Raw genomic sequence first — 25,560 nt, forward strand, 5'->3', positions numbered from 1 at the left:
AAGCTACATCAAAGTGTCATTATATAATTGACGTAAGATTCCCCTAACACATTCAACCATCAAAAAATTAAATACAGAATCTTCAATCATAAAGATAAGTTTTAGATGAGATTAGATCAGATTAGCTTTATTTGTTGCATTTGCATCAAAACATTGAAACGTTGAGTGAAATAGGTGGTTATGCGTCAAATCAAATCAGTGAGGATTGTGCCAGGCAGCCCACAAGTATTGCCATGCTTCCAGTGCCAACGTAGCGTGCCCATAACTTACTCACCCTAACCTGTACATCTTTAGAATGGGGGAAGGAGCTGGAACATCCCGAAGAATCCCATGCAGTCACGGGGAGAATCTTCAAACCTCCTACAGACAGTGGCGGGAATAAAACCCCAATCTTACAGCTGGCACACTATAAAACACTGCACTGTCATGTTGCTCATGGTTTTAATCTTTGAAATGGGTTATTCTCCTTCCTGCACTGTTATAGCAGGGGTATACTTGCCTTGAATGAAAGCACATAACAGCAATTATCCATTGCTTGACATTGACCATGAGACCGGCTATTTAACAGGAGGCCAGTAGAAGACCCTCATTCTATGCTACCACCAAAGACAAATTTGGGATTTGACTCCATTTGATTGGAGGTCATTTATTTTCCCTCCTAAACTTTAAGTACCACTGTTACTATTGATAAGATCCATCATAGCGAGCAGTATTTTCTACCCTATTACAGTTTGCTAGTGTATTAGAGAAAAAACACCATTTGAATTACAGAGTTAGTGAATTAAACAGTTCAAAAACAGTGTTTAAGGAAAGTAATTAGTTAATAAATAGTTGAAAGACTTTAGGAATCAACTAAATAATCATGTTTGGTAAAGACAATAAAAGCACCATAGATGGAGAAAATCTGAAACAAAAGTAGCAAATAATTAGCAGGTCAGACATCAGCTGTGCTCCCAAAACAAAATAAGGAAAACCTATGTTCCCGAACAGCCCACAAGTCTCAGCCATGTTTCACTCCCCATATCTGTTAGGCCTGTTGCAGCATTTCCGTGTTTACAGTATACAGACATTTTTGCTGCATAAGCATTTGGCATCCATAACTCACAGGCCTAATGAAAGCTAAGCCCACACCCAATAATGCCTGTCTGTTCAGATGACTTTTTATGCAAACTGCATGCCTGCTTCAGGGCATTATTCAGATGTGGGCTTATTTATGACTAACCATTTTAATGGAATCATTTGTATTTGGGTTAGATTGTTTGTGCAGTAAAAGTTCTTGGATAACCACAGTTGTCAACAAAATAATTCGTAAGGCAAGTCCTTTCATCATGCGTCATTTATCTAAAATTTCTCAGCTTCTTCAGACCAACTTACCTTAGCTTTCTCAGTGGTGTTGGCTTGATCTTTGAATTGTCAATGGTACTCAGTCTAGAACGCATCAGCTGGGTATTGAGATCATCTCTGTACAATGTTAACAGATTGGACAATAAAGGAAATGCTAGTTCTGATCCACTATTTATTAGTAAAGAATACAACAGAATCAAATATGACAACTCAACATCTCATAGGATGTCAACGAGGTGATGAGAGGTTGCAATATCCACTGAAACCCATTTCCTAAATATAATTATGAGAGGCACAGAAACACACACAAAATGCTGGAGGAACAAAATGCAGGTCAGGCAACATCTACCTGATTTCTTGATGAGGGGTCTCAGCCCAAAGTGTCAATTGTTTATGCCTCTCCACAGAAGTTGCTTGACCTGCTCAATTCCTCCAGCATTTTGTGTGCATTACTCTGGATTTCCTTCATCTGCAGAATCCCTTGTGTTAATGAGAGGCATAGATAGGCTAGATAATAGGAAGCACTTTTCTCATAAGAGCATCTTAAACTAGAGAGCACAGGCTCACAGTTTTAGAGGGTTCCACTTAAAAGGTAGGTGGAATCTGGAACACTCTGAGTGGGTGATGGAGGCAGGTACTCTCAAAATAGGTGACAGGGTGGAGATACATCTCTACCCCAAAGGAGGTGCAAGATGCTCTTTCCCTCCACTAACCTGCAAGTCACCCTTGGGAAAGGTGTTTTCCAAAATGAGGGGTCACAGTTTGAAGATAAAGGGGAAGCCTTTTAGGACCGAGATTAGGAAAAACTTCTTCACACAGAGAGTGCTGAATCTGTGGAATTCTCTGCCACAGGAAACAGATGAGGCCAGTTCATTGGTTATATTTAAGAGGGAGTTAGATATGGCCCTTGTGGCTAAAGGGATCAGGGGGTATGGGGGGAAGGCTGGTGCAGGATTCTGAGTTGGATGATCAGCCATGATCATACTGAATGGCGGTGCAGGCTCGAAGGGCCGAATGGCCTACTCCTGCACCTATTTTCTATGTTTCTATGTTTCTACGTGTAGCACCTGTTTAGCTCCCCCCCCCCCCCAACTCCAATCAGGGTCACATGAACCCACGTGACAAGTGGTGGATGGTCATATGAGCAGCTGGTGCATATCACAAGTCTTGGTTATGTGACCACTGACGCCAGGCAGACAAGCTCTGAAGAGTATTGATAATGGCTGGGGTCACCTGGCTTGTAAATACACAGCCCAGAAGAAGGCAATGGCAAACCACGTCTGTAGAAAAATTTGCCAAGAACAATTATGGTCATGAGACCATGATCAGCCGTACCATATGTCACAGCACATGATAATGATGATGACTCAAAATATTTAAGAAATATCTAGACAAGCACTCAGATTACGAAGGCACAGAACGTTATGGACTAAGCACTAGTCAAAGGGTTTGGTATAGAGTTGTATTTGATGATTGAAATGGATACTTTGGAACAAGCTCTTCTTGTTCCATGGATTTCTGATTCCTGACAGTACCTCTGCTTTGAATTGAAAGATGTTTAAATGGCAAATCAAAAAAGATTTTTATTTTTCTCATCTTCAAGGCTCATATAAACTGTTTAAATGTTCAATTAAATTCAAACATTGTAATTGCAATCTTTGTTTCATCTTTTTTTGGAATTTGGACGAGCTTCAACTTGAAGGGCTGAACTGAGATAGATGAAGTACAGCTGAGGCTCTTCAAGCACTGCAGCCATCGGTGTAACAAGTTCATGGGCTAAGGGTGACGGGTGAAAAGGGGGGAACTTCATCACTTCATGAGAGTGGTGAGTGTGGAATGAGCTGCCAGTGGAAATGGTGGATGCGGTTTTGATGTTAACGTTTAAGAGAAATTTGGATAAGTACATGGATGGGAGGGGCATGGAGGGCGATTGTGAGGGGCAGATTGATGGGATGAGGCAGATTAATAGTTCAGCATGGACTACTGGGCTAAATGACCTATCTCTGAGCTGTGGTGTTCCACGACTCTATGGACATTTATTTGAAAAGACAACTGACAAGTTTTAATTTGGGATTTTCACTGAATCAGGGAATCTGAACCCTGGAACCATTGAAGCAATTCCATTACCCACTGTAATAAAACTTGAATTTTATTCAGTCATTCACATTAACAAATGCTTCAAATACAAACTCACAGGAGGAGAATGCAAGTTTCATTACATTGACAAAAGTAATGTGGTCGGAAAATTATTTACTCTGTCAACGTGTATAGTGTTCCTGATTTAGAGAGAGGACTATGTGAAAGAGTTTGCAAGCCAGGATACAGCACTGGAGTGTTCCCGCGATTGAAGTTTAATTTAAATGAATCCCTTCCCCTTGGAAGTTCTTACCTGTGGTCTGTATCTTCACAGTATTCTGCAAACTTAATTAATACAATCTGACGAGATTTCAGGCTATAGAAGGCAAGTTACAAAAAAAAATTAATGCACATTACTCAACCTTTAGTGATTGAGGTCTATGAAATTGATTACCTGGTCCCAGCAAATTATCAAAGTGACTGCTCATTTCACTTGAAGTTTACAGTATGAACCTCTTACACAGGGCCACGTTTCTAATAAAGGGGACCGTGACCAACTGTTCCTCTAAGCTACGCAGGTGCAAGGCTGCACGGTAACTGAAATGTCCCTGTGCACATAGCCGTTGTGGCTGCACAGTTTTCAAGCTGTGTAAAAATTTCCTTCTCAGAGCAATGGTTGGTCTGCGCAGCTGTGAAAAAATAGAGGGAATGTTGACTGCAACTACGTCAAGGAATAAGATAATGTTCCAGTACAAAGAGCTTTGTTTATCTCCCAAGGAAAACGCTGGCATTTCTTTATTATTCTCAATAAAATACTGATACATCATAATTCTTTTCAATTTACTCCTCACCCCTCCATACCCCACACAAACCCCCAGCACCTAACAGCACAGATTATACACCAGTGTTAAAGTGTGCAGAAATAATGTGTCATTGACATTGCTATTAAGTCTGGTTAAGAACATTCATAACATCTATTCTACACTGCCACCAATGTAATGTGGGTGAAGGAGGAAGAGAGGGGTGCAATCAGCAATGGCTGCCCTTCCTAATGGTTACAGTGATACCAGAGACTGCGCATGGCTATTTGTGAATGCTGGAAGGACTGACCACAGCTACAAGGGTTGTTGTAAAATGTTGACATTTTAGGAACAGCTTCTTCTACCCTGCCATCCGATTTCTGAAAGGACCTTGAACACTAGCTCACCTGCAGCTTTTTCTTTACACTATATCCATACATTTATATATGTTGCAACTTATCTATCACAGGTATGCACTGCTACCACAAAACAACAAATTTCACAACATACACTTTATCAGGAACACCCATACACCTGCTTGTTAATGCAAATATCTAATCAGCCCATCACGTGGCAGCAACTCGATGCATAAAAGCATGCCGACCCGGTCAAGAGGTCCATTGTTGTCCTGACCAAACATTAGAATGAGGAAGAAAGGTGATCTAACTGACTGCCCGTGCAATGATTGTTGGTGCCAGATAAGGTGGCTTGAGTATTTCAGAAACTGCTGATCTCCTGGGATTTTCATACACAGCAGTCTCTAAGAGTTTACAAAGAATGGTGCGAAAACCAAAGAAAAAACAACACCCAGTTAGCAGCAGTGAGGAGAATGGCCAAACTGACAGGAAGGCGACAGTAACACATATAGTCAAGTCTTACAACAATGGTGTACAGAGGGGCATCTCTGAATGCTCAGCACGTTTAACCCCGAAGTGGATGGGCTACAGCAGCAGAAGACCAGTATGGGTTCCACTCCCGCACCTAATAAAGTGGCCAGTGAGTGCAGGTCAGTGACAATAAAACTGATTCTGATCATGAGAAAACCGGCTCCTCGTGCCCGAGAGAAAGTTGCAATGCAGCAATGTGGATTGGCTGCTGGCTCGTCACATGCTGAGGTGACGTCAGAGCTTTGCTCACACTCCATTCAGTCTGCAAGTGAAAACCCCACTGCCACTTCCAGAGAACCCACTGCTGTGTATGCTTGGCTCCAAATGCCTGCCTTGTATGGAAGTCACAGGATGGAAACAGGCTGAAAGGCCTAACAAGCCTGAGCTGGAGTTTATTCCCACTGTGACCATACTTCAGCAGAGTTTATCACCCTTACCCTCTGTCACAAAACCTGGAGCAGCAAAATAGTATTTCAAACACTAAGAATCATTTCTAATGCATCTTGGAAATATCACGTGTATTAACAACATGGCTTGTGGTTGACCTAAAATAGCCAATACCTTAAAGGGCACATTTTTCGTGACAATGCCGGCAAGGGTAATCACCACCTCTTTCGTAGCCCTCAGGATGTGGCCATCACACCAATACCACAAGGCAGAGGTGTCACAAAAATAGCAAAAGAAGCTTAAACTCTTCTCAGGCTTCCAGCTGGGTACAGGTATCAATTATAACTGACATTTCAATGACAAACTGCCGTCTTCTTTTGGGATGATCCCTGGGCATGTCAAGTCCAGTGGTATTTATACCCTTGTAGTCCATCCCTACTGATTGGTTAATCCTCATCCAATCAGATTTCTGCTCTCCCAGCAACACCCTCCTGCTGAAGGGTCTCAGCCCGAAACATCAGCTGTACTTTTTGCCATAGATGCTGCCTGGCCTTCTGAGTTTCTCCAGGATTTTGTGTGTGTTGCTGGGATTTCCAGCATCTGCATATTTTCTCTTGTTTCCAATCTCCCACCTTGTTTATAATCAAATTCTTACTTAGATCGACACCTTCGTCTTTGTTAAAATTCTTTTCCTCTAGTTTTATTTCAATGACTTCTTTTACGAGGCGGTCCCAAAAGCCATTGTCACAGCACGGTATTTTTAATCCATTGTGAATGAGGTGTTCTTCTACCACTGATTTCTCTGGGTAACCCAAATGGATGTACCTCCTGTGCTCCTTGATGCGGGTTTCCACCATGTGTCAAGTCTGGCCAATGTACGCTGCTCTGCATTGACAGGGAACCCAGGTCATCTTTAACCTATGTAAGCTGTAGCTAGAGTTTCCTTACAGGTTTAGGGATGGTATTAATCCAGTATTTCATCAGGATTCTGGTGATCCTTCCAGAAACAGTGGAAATATAGGGAAGACAGGTGGTGGCAACAGATTTCTCCTTTTTGTTAGGTTTCCTGGTTTTTCTGTCAGCCCTTATTAGGGCCCGATTGATTTACTTCACCTTTAGTCATTCTGAAGGAAGGTCGGGTGTAATAGTATTCGCGCAGTTAGTCAAAGTAGAAAGGACCACTCTATACTGGGAGGCATGATGGTGGCTCTTACTGTTGAGGTATAAGTCTCTGTGAGTGGGTTTCCGAAAGACACCATGTCCCAGGCTACCATCCAGCTTCTGTTATATTAGGATGTCCCGGAACGAGAGGCAACCATTCTTCTCCATCTCCTTCATAAATTGATACATCAATGACACCCTTGTAGTGGGGCCTCATGGAGTCCAGGCTCCCCAACAGTTCCACGACCATCTGAACCGTATACATCCAAACATTTAATTCACGATGGAGATGGAGAAGAATGGTTGCCTCCTGTTCCTGGGCATTCTAATACAATGCAAACCAGATGGTCGCCTCGGACATGACATCTATCGGAAACTCACTCACACGGACTTATACCTCATCAATAACAGCACCATCACACCTCCCAATGTAGAGTGGTTCTTTCTACTTTGATTAACTATTTCAGACCCGAGGAGTCTCCCCAAGGAAATAAGATCATTATGCACGATGTTCCTACAGAATGGCTACAAGGTGGAGGAAATCAATCAGGCCCTTAAAAGGGCTGATGGAAAAACCAGGAAACCTAACAATTCCTTGAACTTTAAAAAACATACATGCACTTCCTTTTTAAATACTCCCAAATGACATTGGAGAGGGTTCAAAGAAGATTCACGAGAATGATTCCAGGAATGAAAGGGTTACTGTATGAGGAATGTCTGGCAGTTCTTGGGCTGTATTCACTGGAGTTCAGGAGAATGAGGGGGGATCTCATAGAAACATTCCAAATGGTAAAAGGCCTGAACAGATTAGATATAGCAAAGTTATTTCCCATGGTAGGAGGTTCTAGGACAAGAGGGCACGAGTTCAGGATTGAAGGACATCCTTTTAGAACTGAGATGCAGAGAAATTACTTTAGTTAGGGGGTGATAAATCTGTGGAATTTGTTGCCAGGAGCAGCTGTGGAGGCTGTCATTGGGTATACTTAAGGCAGAGATAGATAGGTTCTTGATTAGCCAGGGCATCAAAGAGTATGGGGTGAAGGCAGGGGAGTGGGGATGACTGGAAGAATTGGATCAGCCCATGATTCAATGGCAGAGCATACTTGATGGGCCAAATGGCCCACTTCTACTCCTGTATCTTATGGTCGTATGGTTTTATGATCCAGCGTTCACAACTCACTAAGGTGGAGGATTGTAAGGGATATAAAACTTTGACCAGCGACCAACCCGGACATGGGAAGTTTTGAGAGGAGGGGATTTCACTCAGGTCCGCTGCTCAAGTAGAAAAGGGAGCAGCAGACAACACACACAAAATGCTGGAGGAACTCAGCAGGCCAGGCAGCATCTGTGGAAAAGAGTACAGTCGATGTTTCGGGCTGCTGAAGGGTCTTGGCCTGAAACGTCGACTGCAGGGTGTGTGCTGCTTGGATTTGCAGCATCCGCAGATTTTCTCTTGTTTGTGAAAGGGAGCTGCAGGTCACTTCAGTGCAATAGAGCTTTGACCAGCGACCAGTCTGAGTTGGGGATTAATTAGCAAGAGCAAATTAAGGTAAGGCAGGGGCAGTTCAGCGGCCGTCTGGGTGGACAGAGTCAGAGTGGTGATCTTGAGGGTTCAGCTCTTCGAGGCTTCAGCAAAGAGAAAGAAAAGCTCCAGGTTAAGTTCTTTTCCCTTCCCTTCTTTACGTCTGCTCAGTTAGGACAGTAGAGATGCCAGGCAGGATAGTGGAATGCTCCTCTTGCGGGATGCAGGAAGGCAGGGAGGCTCCCAGTGGCCCTGACAACTACAACTGCGAGAAGTGGATCCAGCTGCAGATTCTAACAATCCACGTTAAGGAGCTGGAGCTGGAACTGGATGAAATCAGGACCATTCAGGAGGTAGGACATATAGAGAGGTGGTTACACCCAAGGTGCAGGACACAGGAGACTGGCTGACAGTTAGGAAGGGGAAAGGGTTTAAGGAGCTGGTGCAGAGTACCCCTGTGGATGTCCCCCTCAGCAACAGGTATATCACTTTGAATACTGTTGGAGGGGTCGACCTAACAGAGGAGAGTCACAAAGGTCAAGTCTCCGGCACTTAAGTCTGCCTTTGTGACTCAGAAGGGAACGGGGTAGAAGAGGCATGCTGTGATGGTAGGTGATTTATTAGTTAGAGGAATGGGCAGGATGTTTGGTGGGTGAGAACGAGATTTCTGGTCGGTATGTTGCCTTCCAGGTGCTAGGGCCCGGGACATCTCAGATCGAGTCCTCAGCATTCTCAGTTAGAAGGGTGAAGAGTCAGAGGTCATGGTCCATGTAGGTACAAATGACATGGGTAGGACCAGTGATGAGGATCTGTTTGGGGAGTTCAGGGGGTTAGGTGCTAAGTTAAAGGGCAGGACCTCCAGGGTTGTGATCTCAGCTTGCTACCCGTGCCACATGCTAGTGAGGCCAGAACTAGGAAGATTATACAGTTTAACATGCGGCTAAGGAGTTGGAGTGGGAGGGAGGTCATAGGATGTTTGCATCGTTGGGCTCTCTTCCAGGTAAGGTAGGACCTACACAGAAGGGACGGTTTGCACCTCAACCGGAGGGGAACAGATATCCCAGTAGTAAGGTTTGTTAATGCTACACAATGGGGTTTAAACTAGAGTTGCAGGGGGATGGGAACCAGAGTGCCAGAACAGTTAGTGGAGAGGTTGTGGATGTAGATGTTGATAAGACCTCAGAAAAAGTCAGGAGTCAAAAGGTTGAGCATGGTGTGACTAGAGTCCAGAGCTGCATATATTTCAATGCAAGAATTATCGTAGGAAAAGTGGATCATAGTGCTGAAGATGAGGTAGCTGGTTTGCAAACAGCGGCAATGTGTAGTGAGGAGAGGCTGTTGATAGGGCTAAAATTGCAGTCAACAGGATGACTTCCAATGTAAAAGGTGGACAAAATCGAAAAGAGTGAATACAGGACTGAAGCTGTTATATTTAAATGTGTGCAGTTTACAGAATAAAGTAGATGAACTCATAGCACAGTTGCAGATTGGCATGTATGATGTTGTAGGTGTCACTGAACCATGGCTGAAAGAAGATTATAGCTGGGAGCTTAAGGTCCAAGGATACACATTGTATCAAAAAGACAGGCAGGAAGGCAGAGGAGGTGGAGTTGCTCTGAAGGTGAAAAATAAGTCAAATCATTAGGGAAAGGTGACATAGGGTCGGAAGGTGTTGAATCATTGTGGATAGAATTAAGGAGTTGCAAGGGTAAAAAAAAGACCCTGATGGGAGTTGTACACAGACCCCCAAACAGTAGTAAGGATGTGGTCTACAAATTACAATGGGAGATAGAAAATGCATGTCAAAAGGGCAATGTTACAATAGTCAAGGGGGATTTCAGTATGCAGATAGATTGGAAAAATCAGGTTGGTGCCGGATTCCAAGAGGGGGGAATTTCCAGAATGCCTATGAGATGATTAAGGTAAAGGAATCTAGAGGAAAGTGATCATAATATGATCAAATTCACCCTGGATTCCCCACCATCTGTGAGAAGTTCCTGTGCACTCAGTTTCAAATGGTTGCTCTCTAACATTAGTTATCATGTCCCCTCGCTGGAGATTTTCTCAGGAGTGGCAACATTTAAACACCTCTCCTGTTAAGACCCTCAGTACCTTCTACACTTCAATAAGAGCACCCTCGTTCCTCTAAATTTCAAAAGAATGTAGATCTTTCTTCATTGTTCCTTTTCTTCCCTTTCATCCCAGACATTAATCAGCAAAGTCAGGACACCAAGAATATTGTTACCGCAACAGGCTTGAGTTTTTTTTCTGTCATCAATATCTGAATCAGCATCAATCCCACACTTAGGCTGCAAGGTTCCTGCAGTAATCAAAATCTTTCTTAAGATATATTCGTAGATATTTATGGACAGGGATGATAATGTTTATACTTGATTGCCAATTTGCAGTGGGTTGATCTGAATAAGAAGACTAGTATGTCTCTTCAGCCAGCCTCTTGTTCATTGTTAGAATCTAACATTTCATATAGGGTGGGAGTCATGTGCAGGCTGGATTGGGCAAAGATGTTGGACTTCCTTCTATACTGGACATTGGTAAACCAGCTGAGCTTTCAAGGCAATCAAATGATTCAGGTTCACCGTCACTCATTGCAAAATATCTAATTGTAATGCTGCTGAAATACACCCTAGGATGGGCTCAGACTCATCATTAGTGACATAACCTGGGGTTATCGGGTTTTTCAGGTCTGTCACTGTCAGACACTCTTGCCCAGGTGACCCAGCCAGGGTTGATCAGGCGCTGGCTTGTGTCCCAACAGCAAGGGTCCACGGTCATAGGCATAGCCATCCGGAGGCTCGCTCAGAAGCCTCTGTGATGGTCCCGAAGGCTCTTTTCCATAGTTTTCTTTGCATTGTACTGTACCGTTGCCGCAAAACAACAAATTCCACAACATATAGTCATTGGGTATATCTAAAGCGGAGCTTGAATTGATTCTTGATCAGTAAGGTTGTCAAACATTACAAGGAGAATGGGGTTGAGACGGATAATCAATTAGCCGTGATAGAATGGCAGAGCAGACTCAATGGGCCAAATGACCTAACTCTACTCCTGTCTTCTGAGCTTATGGTTTTATGTCATCCACCAGAAGTGCTGTTTCTTTCTCCACAAATACCATGTGATTTGCTGCATATTTCTAGCATTTTGTACTTTAGTTCAACTTGAATGTCATATCTGGCAATTAATAAGCAGACTCTCATTGTGCAAAGAGCCACTTTCACTGGACGAGACCCTGTACTGCCATGAGCTTGCCAAGCCTCCAACAGGAATCTGCCCGTATGGCCACAATGAAAAAGAGAGTGCGCTAGGGTGTAGATTGTGTGGCTGATGACATATCTATTGCTGGTAGAATTTCAGAGAGTGACGAGGAGGTCTACAGGAGTGGGATGGGTCAGCTGGTTGAGTAGTGTCAGCAACAACCTTGCACTCAATGTCAGTAAGACCAAGGAATTGATTGTTGACTTGAGAAAGGGGGAAGCTGAGGCAAAACACAACATCCTTATCGTGGGATTAGCCGTAGAAAGGGTGAGTAATTTCAAGTTCCTGGGTGTCAACAGCTCTGAAGATCTATCCTGGGTCCAACACATTGATGCAATTACAAAGAAGGCATAACAGCGGCTCTATTTAATTAGGTGCTTGAGGAGAATTGGTATGTCACCAAAGACATAAGAAAAATAATTTTGAAAAATAGCGGGCTATGGGTAACCCGAGGTAGTTTCTAAAGTAAGTACATGTTCAGCACAGCATTGTGGGCCAAAGGGCCTGTATTGTGCTGTAGGTTTTCCATGTTTCTCTGCTTCTATATGTCAGTGATAATGAACCTGATGGAATGTTTAAAATTAATATATTCAATCAATATGTTGGGATTTGAACTTATACCGTTAAGAAGCAAAATATTATAAATGTTTGAAATCTTAAATAATAGAGAATGTGGAATAACAGGTTAGGCAGCTTGTGAGGCGGAAGAAACATTACAGACTCATTACCTTTCACTGGAAATGTAAAATCTAAAGTGATAAGTTTTAACTAAATATCAGCATTTTAATTGTCCTCCACACACTCAATCTGATCTTCCTTTCAACAGGCTCCAGTAACTCTTACATTCAAAGTTGTGCTCTACACATTGCATGGCACTAAGCCTGTAGTAGAAAAATGCTCTTGTTTACCTCACTTCTATTTCCAGCACGTTGGGGCACTCCTTCATGACTGTGACCAAGCAGAGAACACCCGATTCAGAGAAGCCATTCTCGCTGAGGCTAAGATGGAAAGGAATTTTAAAAGAAAGTTGAAAACGGGCATATTTTACTTCTCTGAACATTGTTGACCAAAGACCATTTTACACAGTGATTGGTGGTCACGGTTCAGCTTCATTAATGTAGGTGTGTCACCTGAACCTTCGTGATTTTATGGAAATTATATCCTTGTACCTAAACAAACACACTTTCCTCACAGTATCTCTCTTCTACTGCAATTATTAGGAATGGTACTCGTACAATGACCTACTACAGGGACCATTTATTGATCTCAGTGCCATATGACATCAGTTGTTTTATTTGAAAAAGGTGAAAAAAATTAGCTTATTTAACTGTCCATTAATATACAGGTCAAAATTTCAAATGGGAGAGAAGCTCTTCAATATGCATGCTAACATTCTGCCTGCCAACTGTCTCAGCTACCTCTGTTATTCAAATTGTACACTTGTTGTTACCAGCTAATATACTGTGAATTGCACATAATAGAAATAATAGCAAGTGATTTACAGACTTACTTAATTGATTTGGAAATATTAAATTCTGGAAGGCACTTGACAAGTCTTCTCAAACCGTGATCTTCTAATTCATTGTCAGACAAACTAAAGAAAAACATTCAAAGTTGATATTTCTGAGAAATGTACAGCTAAAGCCCCAACAAGATACAATGTATGTAATTTCCAGGTGTGGCACCACCAAGACTTCACATCATTACAGATGTGCTTAGATAAAGACCCCGTTAATTACAAGTGTGGTTCCACCAGGACAAGTTAATTACAAGTGTGGTCCCACCAGGACCCTCTGCAATGGATGATTTCCCTCTTTTCTTCTTTCTTCTTTCTTTTCTCTTGGTTCAGAAGGGAGCTGCTGCCCTTGCTCTTTGTACTACTTTACATGTGACTGAGCTGAAGGCAGATACTGAGGAGGATCTTCTAAAGCCAGGCTAGGAGCAACCACTAGCACCTACTGGTTCTGCTCGGAAGACCAGCACTCCAGCCTGTACGCGAACCTGAACCTCAGGGCTGACCGTCACTATCAGTGCTCTCCCAAGCAAGCAGGGCGTGCCGTAATGTTGCACTCCCCACAGTCGTCTGACATCAGTGTTCCTGTTCTGTGGCAGCCAAAGACCCGTCACATCCAACAACCCTGGTAGCCCATCGTCCGCTGGTGAACACAGAGAGCAGGAATAGAGAGAGAGAGGCAAGGGTCATGGGCGCAGACCAGAGGAAGCTCGTTGTTCTCATAAGCTACATGGTTGAACTTAGCTCAGCAGTTATTCAATTCACAAACATTTTGTTTTCCTTATTCCCATACAACACTGAATGAAGCCATTCAGTCCAACAATCCTATGCAATCACACATTTCCTCACAAAGCATCCCAGCAACCTATTCTCATCAACACCTCCCCATTTCGACCACTCACCCATACATTAGAGGCAATTTACAGCAGGTGATTAATCTACTTCTTTTGGATATGACAGGAAACCAAAGTATGTGGGGAAACCTATATATTTAAATAATATTAATACGATATATATATATATATATATATATTTCTCTATCTATTACCTCCATCAATTCACAGCACTGTAGACATTTTAAACCACCTTTTATCATGATGTTTACATTATAAACACATGTTGGTATTTTTGTGTTTATGAACATTTTATTCCATTTCAATCCTTTAACCTCTAACTTGACTTTTTTAATATAAATCTTTATTTTTACAATTGTTGAGTGTGGTTTCGCATTGCACATGGTGCCCGGGCCAACACTCTGCAGCAAGTCCCTGATACAGGTAAGGGTATAAGGCAAATAAAGTTGATCCTGGATAATCATTAATTTCACTCTGACAGCACCAGCCGTCAGGGCTGAACCCAGGTCACTGGAATTGATCTATGCCACCATGCCACCCCTTGACTTGTCGACAGAACTTGTGCTGACTTAATACAGTTAAATTCTAAATTGATTTACAGTGCCTGCGCTTAAAAAGAATGCCTTAAAAAACCGTTGAAGGAATAAAAGGATTTGAATAACTATAGATCTAGAGAGGAATTATTTTATCTGATGTGGAAACTCCAAATCAAAATGCCTGTATTCTCTGTATCCAAGGATGCAGTGAAATAGCATTAGGGAACTTGGTGATTTCACATTCGAACTCGACAGAATCATTCTTACAGTTTGGAATTGGAAATGGGCACCAAGCAATCACAATTATGTTCAGGGAAACTGATTAGTTTTGTGTTGGACTCCCTTTTTATGTTAAGTTTCATATTCTGGCTCTTAGATGACAGCCAGCAGCTAAGAAAGGGACATTAACTCCACATGTTAATGGAAGACCACAGTACGTGTGCTTGCAACACTGTGTGTCCGACAGAGTGATCAGCAGCACTGGAGCTCCACAGGGGACTGTCTTGTCTCCCTTTCTCTTCACCATTTACACCTCGGATTTCAACTACTGCACAGAGTCTTGTCATCTTCAGAAGTTTTCGGATGACTCTGCCATAGTTGGATGCATCAGCAAGGGAGATGAGGCTGAGTACAGGGCTACAGTAGGAAACTTTGTCACATGGTGTGAGCAGAATTATCTGCAGCTTAATGTGAAAAAGACTAAGGAGCTAGTGGTAGACCTGAGGAGAGCTAAGGTACTGGTGACCCCTGTTTCCATCCAGGGGGTCAGTGTGGACATGGTGGAGGATTACAAATACCTAGGGATACGAATTGACAATAAACTGGACTGGTCTAAGAATACTGAGGCTGTCTGCAAGAGGGGTCAGAGCCGTCTCTATTTCCTGAGGAGACTGAGGTCCTTTAACATCTGCCGGACGATGCTGAGGATGTTCTACGAGTCTGTGGTGGCCAGTGCTATCATGTTTGCTGTTGTGTGCTGGGGCAGCGGGCTGAGGGTAGCAGACACCAACAGAATCAACAAACTCATTCGTAAGGCCAGTGATGTTGTAGGGATGGAACTGGACTCTCTCACGGTGGTGTCTGAAAAGAGGATGCTGTCTAAGTTGCATGCCATCTTGGTTAATGTCTCCCATCCACTACATAATGTACTGGGTGGGCACAGGAGTACATTCAGCCAGAGACTCATTCCACCGAGATGCAACACAGAGTGTCATAGAAAGTCATTCCTGCCTGTGGCCATCAAACTTTACAACTCCTCCCTTGGAGGGTCAGACATCCTGAGCCAATAGGCTGGTCCTGGACTTATTTCATAATTTACTGGTGTAATTTACGTATTACTATTTAACTATTTATGGTTCTATTACTATTTATTATTTATGGTGCAACTGTAACGAAAACCAATTTCCCCCGGGATCAATAAAGTATGACTATGTAACACCCATAAAATGCTGGAGGAACTCAGCAGGCCAGGCAGCATCTGTGGAAAAAGGTGAATAGTCAATATTTTGGGCCGAAACCCTTCATCAGAAGATCTGAAAAGGGTCTGGGTCTGAAATGTTGACTGTTTATTCATCTCCATAGATGCAGAGTTCCTTCGGCATTTTGTGTGTGTTAATTTGGATTTCCAACATCTGCAGATTTTCTCCTGTTTGTGATTAATTCCACATGTGGCTACTTGTGAACATTTTCTCAAAAGGCCCTCGTGTAAATTCCATTCAGAGATCCATTTGAAATCCAAAAAACTACAGATTCTGGAAATCTGAAGTTAACAGAGAACGTAAGCAATATTCAGCAGGTCAGGCAGCATCTGTGGAGAAAGGAAATTAAGTTCTGGCAAAGGATCTTCCACTTGAAGCATTAACTCTGCTTCCCATTACAGATACTGGTCAACACGCTGGCTGTTTTCAACATTTTCTTTTATCTGGGATTCAGTTATTCTGCTTGAATCCATTCCCAATCTGCAGGCCACTTGACACCAACAGCTAATCAGCCTGGAGGGAGGGCTTCACTTTCAAGGTCATTCAGAGACAGAACTAGGCATCTGCTCTCAACAGAACCCTTTTGATAAAGAAGCGGTCAGTGTTCAGTCAGGAAATTGAGCCTGGGATTACACTTGGAGAATCAGCATGGAACAAAGATGGGGGACTTTCTTACCAGTCATGAGAAGAATCTGCCCATTATGAGGTGTAGGAGCTGTGTAGAACTTGGCACCTGGTTTTAGAAGTAGAAATTAGCTAGTCGATACTGCCCATCATTGTGTACAGGCAGGGGTTAGGATGTTGTTTAATGAACTACTAGAAGGCATTTGATAAGTGATTGTTAACAGAAAACTGGGTGGTATAGGGGCAGCTGCTGTCTCACATTTCCAGCAAACCACATCAATCCCAGGAGCTGTCTGTGTCAATTTTCCTTGCTCTCCCCGTGCATGAGTGGGATTCCTGCAAGTACTCCATTCTCCTCCGACATCCAAAAGATATGCAGGTAGGAAATGTAATTGAATCACTGAGAGGTGACTCTAGTGTGTAGGTGAATAAAGAGAGAGTCAATGGCAATATAGGGAGAATAAAGCTAGCTTAGTGTAGGATAAAGCTAAACGAGATTGTGATGCCCAACGCAGTTCAATAGGTTGAAAGGACTGTTTCTGAGACGCTGAGCTTTGGAGAGACCTCAAAGCTTGCCCGATGAATCATCTAGCCCATACTCAGAAGCTGCAACTCCCAGACTGCTCCTCAAATCAAGAAGAGATCAGCTGACCGAGGGTAAAAACGTTCCTCTATTGTGGATCTTGGCCTTGAAATGTCAAGGAGAACAGGCCAGAATGGTGAACCAAGACTAAGCAACCAAAGGTGCCTGCTACAGATCACGGGGGAACGTGACTGGGACAGTCAATGCCAACACTACCAAAGGTGCCTGCTACTGATCACGAGGGGACGTGGGACGTGATCAGGACGGTCAATGCCAACACTGCCAAAGGCGCCTGCTACTGATCACAGGGGGAAGTGCCCAGGACGGTCAATGCCAACACTGCCAAAGGCGCCTGCTACTGATCACGGGGGGACGTGGGACGTGACCAGGACGGTCAATGCCAACGCTACCAAAGGCGCCTGCTACTGATCACGGGGGGACACGGCCAGGACGGTCAATGCCAACACTGCCAAAGGCGCCTGCTACTGATCACGGGAGGACCTGGCCAGGACGGTCAATGCCAACACTGAAGGCATAGCACTTAAACATGAAGTGACACAAACTCAACAAGGCAGAGCTGAAAATGACATGTCACCTGGCTGAAATGCCTAAAACCAAGAGTTGGATGTCAGCGGATAGAATCTTTGGAATTCTCTACTGAAGAGAACTACGGAAGGAGAGATTTTTGGAATATTAAGGGAATGCAAGGCTATTTGTCGTAAAAGATCAGCGACAATGTCACAGCAGGCACAAGTGGCTGAAAAGCCTACCTCTGCTTCATCTCCTTAGTTACTAATATCAACCAAGTACGACTGTAATGATCAGGATGGATGGCATACAAAATACAGTTTTTCACTGTACCTCAGTACACGTGACAACAATAAATCAATTTCAAAAGGAAATGAGACAGAAATAAATAGCAGGGTTCGCATGAGTTTTAGTGGAGTTTCTCCCCTTCGTCACCCTTTGGAGCTTCCATGACTTTTGCTCTTGAGGTTGAGTGAGAATACCTGTGGTCAATTCAACTCCAAGGTTCTGGAAATTCCCATTGATAAAGTCCCTGAATTCTTCACATTCACCCAGGCAACCATAGATTCTAGTTATGTTTGTCAACTGGCAGCAACAATTAAAGCCATTCCTACAGATCTGCCCACAAATGACTGAGCCCCATATGAATTATCCAAACTGTAAGGTGGGCAAATTGTAATAGTATCAACGTGCCTGGAGTGAAGACCCATCTTAGGTGAACACAGAAGATTCCAGTGCACAGTTTTGCCTTAATGTCATGCTTGATCCTTATTCCTTGTTGACTTTTCCAAAAACGTTTATCATTTACCCGTTGCTCTTTGTGGGAGCATCTATGTGTAAATTTGGCTGCCAAATTGCAAATGTGACTCATTACAAAATTATTTCTTTGCTTGTAAAACACCCTTATGATTTTCTAAGCAGGATATGAGAAGAGCCAGATAGTTACATGTTTTTTTACATATTTCGAAAGAAATATTGGCTGTTTTGTGAATCGAATTTGCAAATGCTTCAAAAGGAAGTTTCGGACAGTAACTAGGTAAGTAGATCTGTTGAGACAGAAATGAACTTTGATCTGAATCTGCTCCTGTCTGCACAAATCACTTGCAGTAAATTCCAAAGTACATTTATTATCAAAGGATGCATTCCATGCACAAGCTTGAGATTTGACTCCTTACAAGCAGCCACAAAACAAAGAAACCCAATAGGAACCATGAAAAACAAAGAAGATCGTCAAACACCCAACATGCAAACAAATCATGTAAGCGATAGAAGTAAGTAAATAACATTCAGAATTGAACTTCACAGAAGTGAGTTTACAGCCACAAAGCCAGTCACAGCCAAACAAGGAGTCCGTTAACTGCAGGCCACAGCCTCAGTTCAGTGCAGACATGAGTAAACCTCATGAGCAGTGAGCAATACATTGGACTGCCCCTCTCCTCTGGCCCCAACACCCTGACCTTTTAAATCTGACCTGATGCTTAAATCTGACCTGGCTAGGATCTTTATGTCCTCGTTGTCCATGGGAATGGTACCGGAGGATTGGAGGGAGGCGAATGTTGTTTTCTTGTCAAAAAAGATAGTAGGGATAGTTCGGGTAATTATAGACCAGTGAGCCTTACGTCTGTGGTGGGAAAGCTGTTGGAAAAGATTCTTAGAGATAGGATCTATAGGCATTTAGAGAATCATGGTCTGATCAGGGACAGTCAGCATGGCTTTGTGAAGGGCAGATCGTGTCTAACAAGCCTGATAGAGTTCTTTGAGGAGGTGACCAGGCATATAGATGAGGCTAGTGCAGTGGATGTGATTTATATGGATTTTAGTAAGGCATTTGACAAGGTTCCACACGGTAGGCTTATTCAGAAAGTTAGAAGGCATGGGATCCAGGGAAGTTTGGCCAGGTGGATTCAGAATTGGCTTGCCTGCAGAAGGCAGAGGGTGGTGGTGGAGGAAGTACATTCAGATTGGAGGATTGTGACTAGTGGTGTCCCACAAGGATCTGTTCTGGGACCTCTACTTTTCGTGATTTTTATTAACGACCTGGATGTGGGGTAGAGGGGTGAGTTGGCAAGTTTGCAGATAACACAAAGGTTGGTGGTGTTGTAGATAGTGTAGAGGATTGTCAAAGATTGCAGAGAGACATTGATAGGATGCAGAAGAGGGCTGAGAAATGGCAGATGGAGTTCAACCCGGAGAAGTGTGAGGTGGTACACTTTGGAAGGACAAACTCCAAGGCAGAGTACAAAGTAAATGGCAGGATACTTGGTAGTGTGGAGGAGCAGAGGGATCTCGGGGTACATGTCCACAGATCCCTGAAAGTTGCCTCACAGGCGGATAGGGTAGTTAAGAAAGCTTATGGGGTGTTAGCTTCCATAAGTCGACGGATAGAGTTTAAGAGTCGCGATGTAATGATGCAGCTCTATAAAACTCTGATTAGGCCACACTTGGAGTATTGTGTCCAGTTCTGATCACCTCACTATAGGAAGGATGTGGAAGCATTGGAAAGGGTACAGAGGAGATTTACCAGGATGCTGCCTGGTTTAGAGACGATGGATTATGATCAGAGATTAAGGGAGCTAGGGCTTTACTCTTTGGAGAGAAGGAGGATGAGAGGAGACATGATAGAGGTGTACAAGATAATAAGAGGAATAGATAGAGTGGACAGCCAGCGCCTCTTCCCCAGGGCACCACTGCTCAATACAAGAGGACATGGCTTTAAGGTAAGGGGTGGGAAGTTCAAGGGGGATATTAGAGGAAGGTTTTTTACTCAGAGAGTGGTTGATGGGTGGAATGCACTGCCTGAGTCAGTGGTGGAGGCAGATACACTAGTGAAGTTTAAGAGACTACAAGACAGGTATATGGAGGAATCTAAGGTGGGGGCTTATATGGGAGGCAGGGTTTGAGGGTCGGCACAACATTGTGGGCCGAAGGGCCTGTACTGTGCTGTACTATTCTATGTTCTGTAAATCAGCCAAACAGCGGGTGCCGGGCTCTCGGGTCTAGAACCCACTGCCTTGATTCAGCCTGTACCTGACCTTTCCAATCTGGCCTGGTGCTCACATTGGTCAAATTGTTTTAAATCTTTGAGTGCAAGAGTACTTTCTGTTTCAATGCATTACAAAGAAGATGTTCAACTTACTCGAGACATGCCAGTTGAGGACTGTGCTGCAAGATTTGGCTGAGAGATTGTACATGCTGCTCTTTTAATTTGCAGTTCATTAGACTGTAAAGGAAGCATATAACGTCAGTTCATGCAGATAAAACTTCAGAAATCTAACAAATCTTTTAATATAACTGTTTGCCCCACCACCTCAAAACTAACTGTTGCCCAATTTCTTGCCGTATGAGCCATGCATCAGCTGCTGGCAACCTTAACTTTCAGTCAGAAGATTGTCAAGTCAAGTCCCACTGCAGAGACATAATCAATGCCTAAACTCCATCGGGGTTCAGAGTAAATTTATTAACTACATATATGCCACTATATACTACTTTAAGATTCATTTTCTTGCAGATATTCACAGTAGAACAAAGAATCAATGAAAAACTATACTCACAGACCGATAAACAACCAAAGTACAAAAGAAGACAAATTGTACAAATAAATAGAAATAATAACTAATTTACATATAGATAGATAAATAATACTGAGATCATGAGTTATATTCCCCTTGACAGGGAGTCTATAGGTTTCAGAATCAGTTCGGTATTGAGGTGAGTGAAGTTATCCATGCTGGTTCAGGAGCCTGATGATTGAAGGGCAAGAACTGTTCCTGAACCTGGTGGTGTGGGACCTAAGGCTTCTGCACCTCCTTCCTGATGGCAGCAGAGAGAAGGGAGCATCGGCTAGATGGCGGGAGTCCTTGAAAGTATAAGCTGTTTTCTTGTGGCAGGCAGTACTCCTTAAAAATGTGCTCAGTGGCATGGAAAGCTTTGCCTGTGATTGACTTGGTGGTATCCACCACTTTTTGGAGACTCTTCCATCCCATTCCATTACAGTATAGCGGAAGTCTGGGGTGTCAAATGAGATAGTTGATCAAGGGCCCCTCTCAGGTAGACATAAATAATCCCATTTACCAAAGAACATGTGAGTTTGGCTGCTATTTCTCCCTCAGTTAATGTCATGAATAAAACAGATTACCTGATGAACAAAACCTATCTGTTGCAATGTTTTCCACATTAATACAGCAACAAAATTTCAAATGAATTGATTTTTCAGAGGTACAGTACAGTGACAGGCTCTCCAGGCTCGACAAGCCCAATAATAGCCATGTGACCAATTAACCTACTGATATGAGTATGAGAGAAAACCAGAGCATCCGAGGAAACTCATGCAGTCATGGGGAGAACATGCAGACTCCTTACAGACAATGGCAGGAAGCGATAGGTTTCTGCCACTATAGCAGTTACGCTAATTGCTACGCGACCGTTTATTCATTTCATTTAGATCCATTTAATATCAGAGAACGTATACAATATACAACTTGAAATTCTTACTCTACACAGATATCCACAAAACCCCATCGAATGAATGATAAGGACATCAAAGCCCCCCTCCTACCACCCAATAAGCTTGAGAGCGCATTGCAAAATCAGGAACTTGGGAGAGACGCTGAATGGTTAAATGATCTTTTTTATTTACAAGGACAGCTCACTTTCTGCTGTGGTGAAGCTCATGGAACCATCCTCCATCATTCCTTGATGCCGTGCATTGTACAGTAAGGCCAAGCAACCCAACAAGTAGGAAAGTCAGAGCTTGGATCAATTATTTTATTTACATATTAAAGCAAAAGCTGCAACAAAAACAACAGCTTGTACAGAGTAGGGTCACTGCGAACAACCAGGACAGTCGTATGTCAGTGCCTGAGCCTTTCTGCTGGTGCAATTTTGATCTGATACTCACATTCCCAATGAAGATTGTATGTTCATCCATACAGAACAACTAGTTTGCATCCATGAAGATGGAAGTGGGAATACTAACTGAGTGGAATTGGAGTGGTTGATTGGGAAAACTAAACTAGCAGCAGCCCAAACTGATCAATAAATCAATGATCATCTCCAACAAGGGAGAGCCCAGTAATTTATCCTTGACATTCAACAGTATTAGCATCACCAAATTCATCACATTCAACATCTTGGGGGATCAACACTGTCCAGAAATATGACAGGACCAATCACCTAAATACTTCCTCTACAAATGCTGGGTGTCCGGTGGCAACTGACTCAATAGCTGACACTCCTAGACAACCACTTAACAGATAACAGTTCTGAAGGGTGATGGAATAGGCTCCACTGAAAACGTTTGGGCCAAGGACATTGCTCCAAGGATCTTAGAGCAGGAACAATTCACCTCAAATAATCACAATAATCATCTTTTACACAACTAGAGTGTTTTCTCTATGATAGTTACTGACTTGAATTTTATCGCCTTGTTGCCAAACTTAGTCAGATGATATCAGAGGCCCTCACCCTCATCTTGCCTCTGGAATTGAACTCCTTGGTAATGCTTCTACCAAAGCTATGGTAGTCTGGAGCTGAGTGATTCTGGCAAAGTTCAAATGGGGAATTCATGAGTATGTTATCGGTGAAAAACCATTGTGGTACCATTGTGGATGACAGTTTCCATCACTTTGCTGATGATTCATGGACTCAATGATTGGCAATTAGCAACGATGTACTTGTCATGTTTTTTGTGAACGGGGGTACCCGAACTATTTTTCACCTTATAGGGTAGATTTCATTATAACTATGTCAGATCAGTTTAACTAAAAGTGTAGCAAGGATCGGACTGCTCAGCATCACAGAAGAGAAGTTGCCTGGATGGTAGCTGGTCTCATAGATAACCGAAGGCATTGCCATATCACAGTGCAAAGGATGGCTTCCCGGACTCCATGCAAAGACCATCGACCCTGTTGGTCCATGTGCTTATTGGAATCCCCTCCTCTTCATCTTCTCCACCAAGCCCTTCAGTGCAGCCTCAGAAATCTGAAGACGCTACGCCATGCCAGTCTTGGATAACTTCCAGGTCAAAATGTTGCCCAAAAATATCAGTCAAGTTCTTCTGCAGCCACTCTGTCACCGCCTTTAAGGGCACTTGCTGGCATTAAATTCTATGAGGCACTCAGGGAAAGTGGGCCAGATCAACAGAGTGGTTAGTGTGTGTGTGTGTGTGTGTGTGTGTGTGTGTGTGTGTGTGTGTGTGTGTGTGCACTACAAAGGTGGTGTGCTCCAGCACCAGAGAAACACCTGTGAACTGCACCACAATGTCACCACACTCCCTTCACTGAAGCCATCCAATTCACTAATCTCTGGTCTTCTTATCCAACATTTCAGCACAGATGGGATCTTGACGGTCGGCAAGGACATGGTGGGCAGGAGGGGCTGGTTTTTGACTCTATAATGCTATTGTGCTGCATATCTTATCCTTGGACAAGGGCCAGTGATAGGAATCTTCCCATGGAACAGTAATTGCAATGCCATGCCAATAACCTCCTGCATGGTTCTTCGTATTTTTCATGTATCTGTGTTCCAGTAAGGAAGAAGGGCAAGGATGGCAAGTTAAGGGAACCTTGAATGTCAAGAGAGTTGGCAAATTCAGTCAAGAAGAAAGGGGATGTGTAAGATTTAGGAACTAAGATCAACAGAGCCCTTGAAGATTATAAAGAAGCCAGAAAAGAACTCAAGAAGGTATTAAGAAAAGCAGGAGGGGCCATAAAATATCTTTGGCAAATCAGATTGCAAAGAATCCCACGGCATTGTATTCACACATTGAAAAAGAGGAAATCTCCAGAGTGGATAGGACTACTAAAACAATAAAGGGGAGAAAATGTACATGGAGGCAAAAGATATGGGTGAAGGTCTTAAATGAGTACTTTGCATCAGTACTTATCAAGGAGAAAGACATGGAGGGTAGGGAGATCAGTGCACACCATACTAATTTGATCAGGCATATCAAGATAAAGAAGGAGGAAGCATTGAATCTCTTCAAGAACATTAAGGTGAATAAATTCCAAGGACCTGATGGGATATACACCAGATTAGTTAGAGAGGAAGAGCTGAGATTGCTGTGGCCTTGAACAATATCTTTGTGTCCTCTCCAGTCACAGACGAAGCCCTGGGTGGAGTGGCAAGTAATTAATGTTGTTCCATTATTCAAGAAGGGAGTTAGGGATAATCCTGGAAACTATAGATCGGTGAGTCTTTCATCAGTAATAGGGAAGCTATTGGAGAGGATTCCTCAGAATAGGATTTATGAAGAGTTGGAAAACCATAGCCTAATTAGAGACAGACAGCATGGCTTTGAGGGGGCAAGTTATGAATTTTTCAAGGAATTAATGAAGGTGATTGATAAAGGTAAAGCTGTAGATGTTGTCAACATGCATTTTGCAAAGCATTTGACAAGGTATCTCATGGGAGACTCATCAAGAAGATTAAGATTCATGGGATCCATGCTGAATTGGCTTTTTGGATTCAGAATTAGCTTGCCCATTGAAAGCAGAGAGTGGTAGTCAATATGACTTATTCTGGCGTGAGGCCTCAGGCTAGTGGTTTTCCTCAGGTACCTATAATGGGACTTCAGCTATTCGTCTCATATACGAGAGGTGATTGATAAGTTTCTGGCCTAAGGTAAAAGGAGTCAATTTTAGAAAAACTAGCACATTTATTTTTCAACTTAGTCCCCTTCTACATGTACACACATAGTCCAGCGGTCGTGGCACATACAGATCCCTTCTTTGTAGAAGTGGTCCACAGTAGGGGTGATTGATAAGTTCGTGAGATGAGTTGTTGACTTCAAACTTTTTGCATTATCACTCAAAGAGCTGAACTGCACGTGCATGTAACGAGAGCATCTTGGACCTCCAGATGGTCCACAGCAGGGGTGATTGATAAGTTCATGGCCTAAGGTGGAAGGAGGTGAATTATACAGCTCTTGTTACATTGACATGCAGTTCACCTCTTTGAGTGATTGTGCAGAAAGTTTAAAGTTAATAACTCATCTC

The 25,560-nt window shown here is 43.0% G+C and overlaps 1 protein-coding gene across 6 annotated transcripts in view; it reads right to left on the reverse strand.

The window, feature by feature from the left end:
• Positions 1 to 25,560, reverse strand: part of nlrc5 (NLR family, CARD domain containing 5) — a 218,189-nt gene that overhangs the window by 116,912 nt on the left and 75,717 nt on the right. For all 6 annotated transcript variants that reach the window (XM_072279467.1, XM_072279466.1, XM_072279468.1 and 3 more), the window contains exons 13-17: positions 20,703 to 20,786; positions 12,961 to 13,044; positions 12,359 to 12,448; positions 3,734 to 3,796; positions 1,375 to 1,461 (exon numbers count right to left, since the gene is read on the reverse strand). In XM_072279467.1, the coding sequence (XP_072135568.1) occupies positions 1,375 to 1,461; positions 3,734 to 3,796; positions 12,359 to 12,448; positions 12,961 to 13,044; positions 20,703 to 20,786 (408 nt within the window). The remainder of the gene's footprint in view (positions 1 to 1,374; positions 1,462 to 3,733; positions 3,797 to 12,358; positions 12,449 to 12,960; positions 13,045 to 20,702; positions 20,787 to 25,560) is intronic.

The sequence above is a fragment of the Mobula birostris genome, chromosome 15, assembly GCF_030028105.1.
Source record: "Mobula birostris isolate sMobBir1 chromosome 15, sMobBir1.hap1, whole genome shotgun sequence".
Lineage (NCBI taxonomy): Eukaryota > Metazoa > Chordata > Chondrichthyes > Myliobatiformes > Myliobatidae > Mobula > Mobula birostris.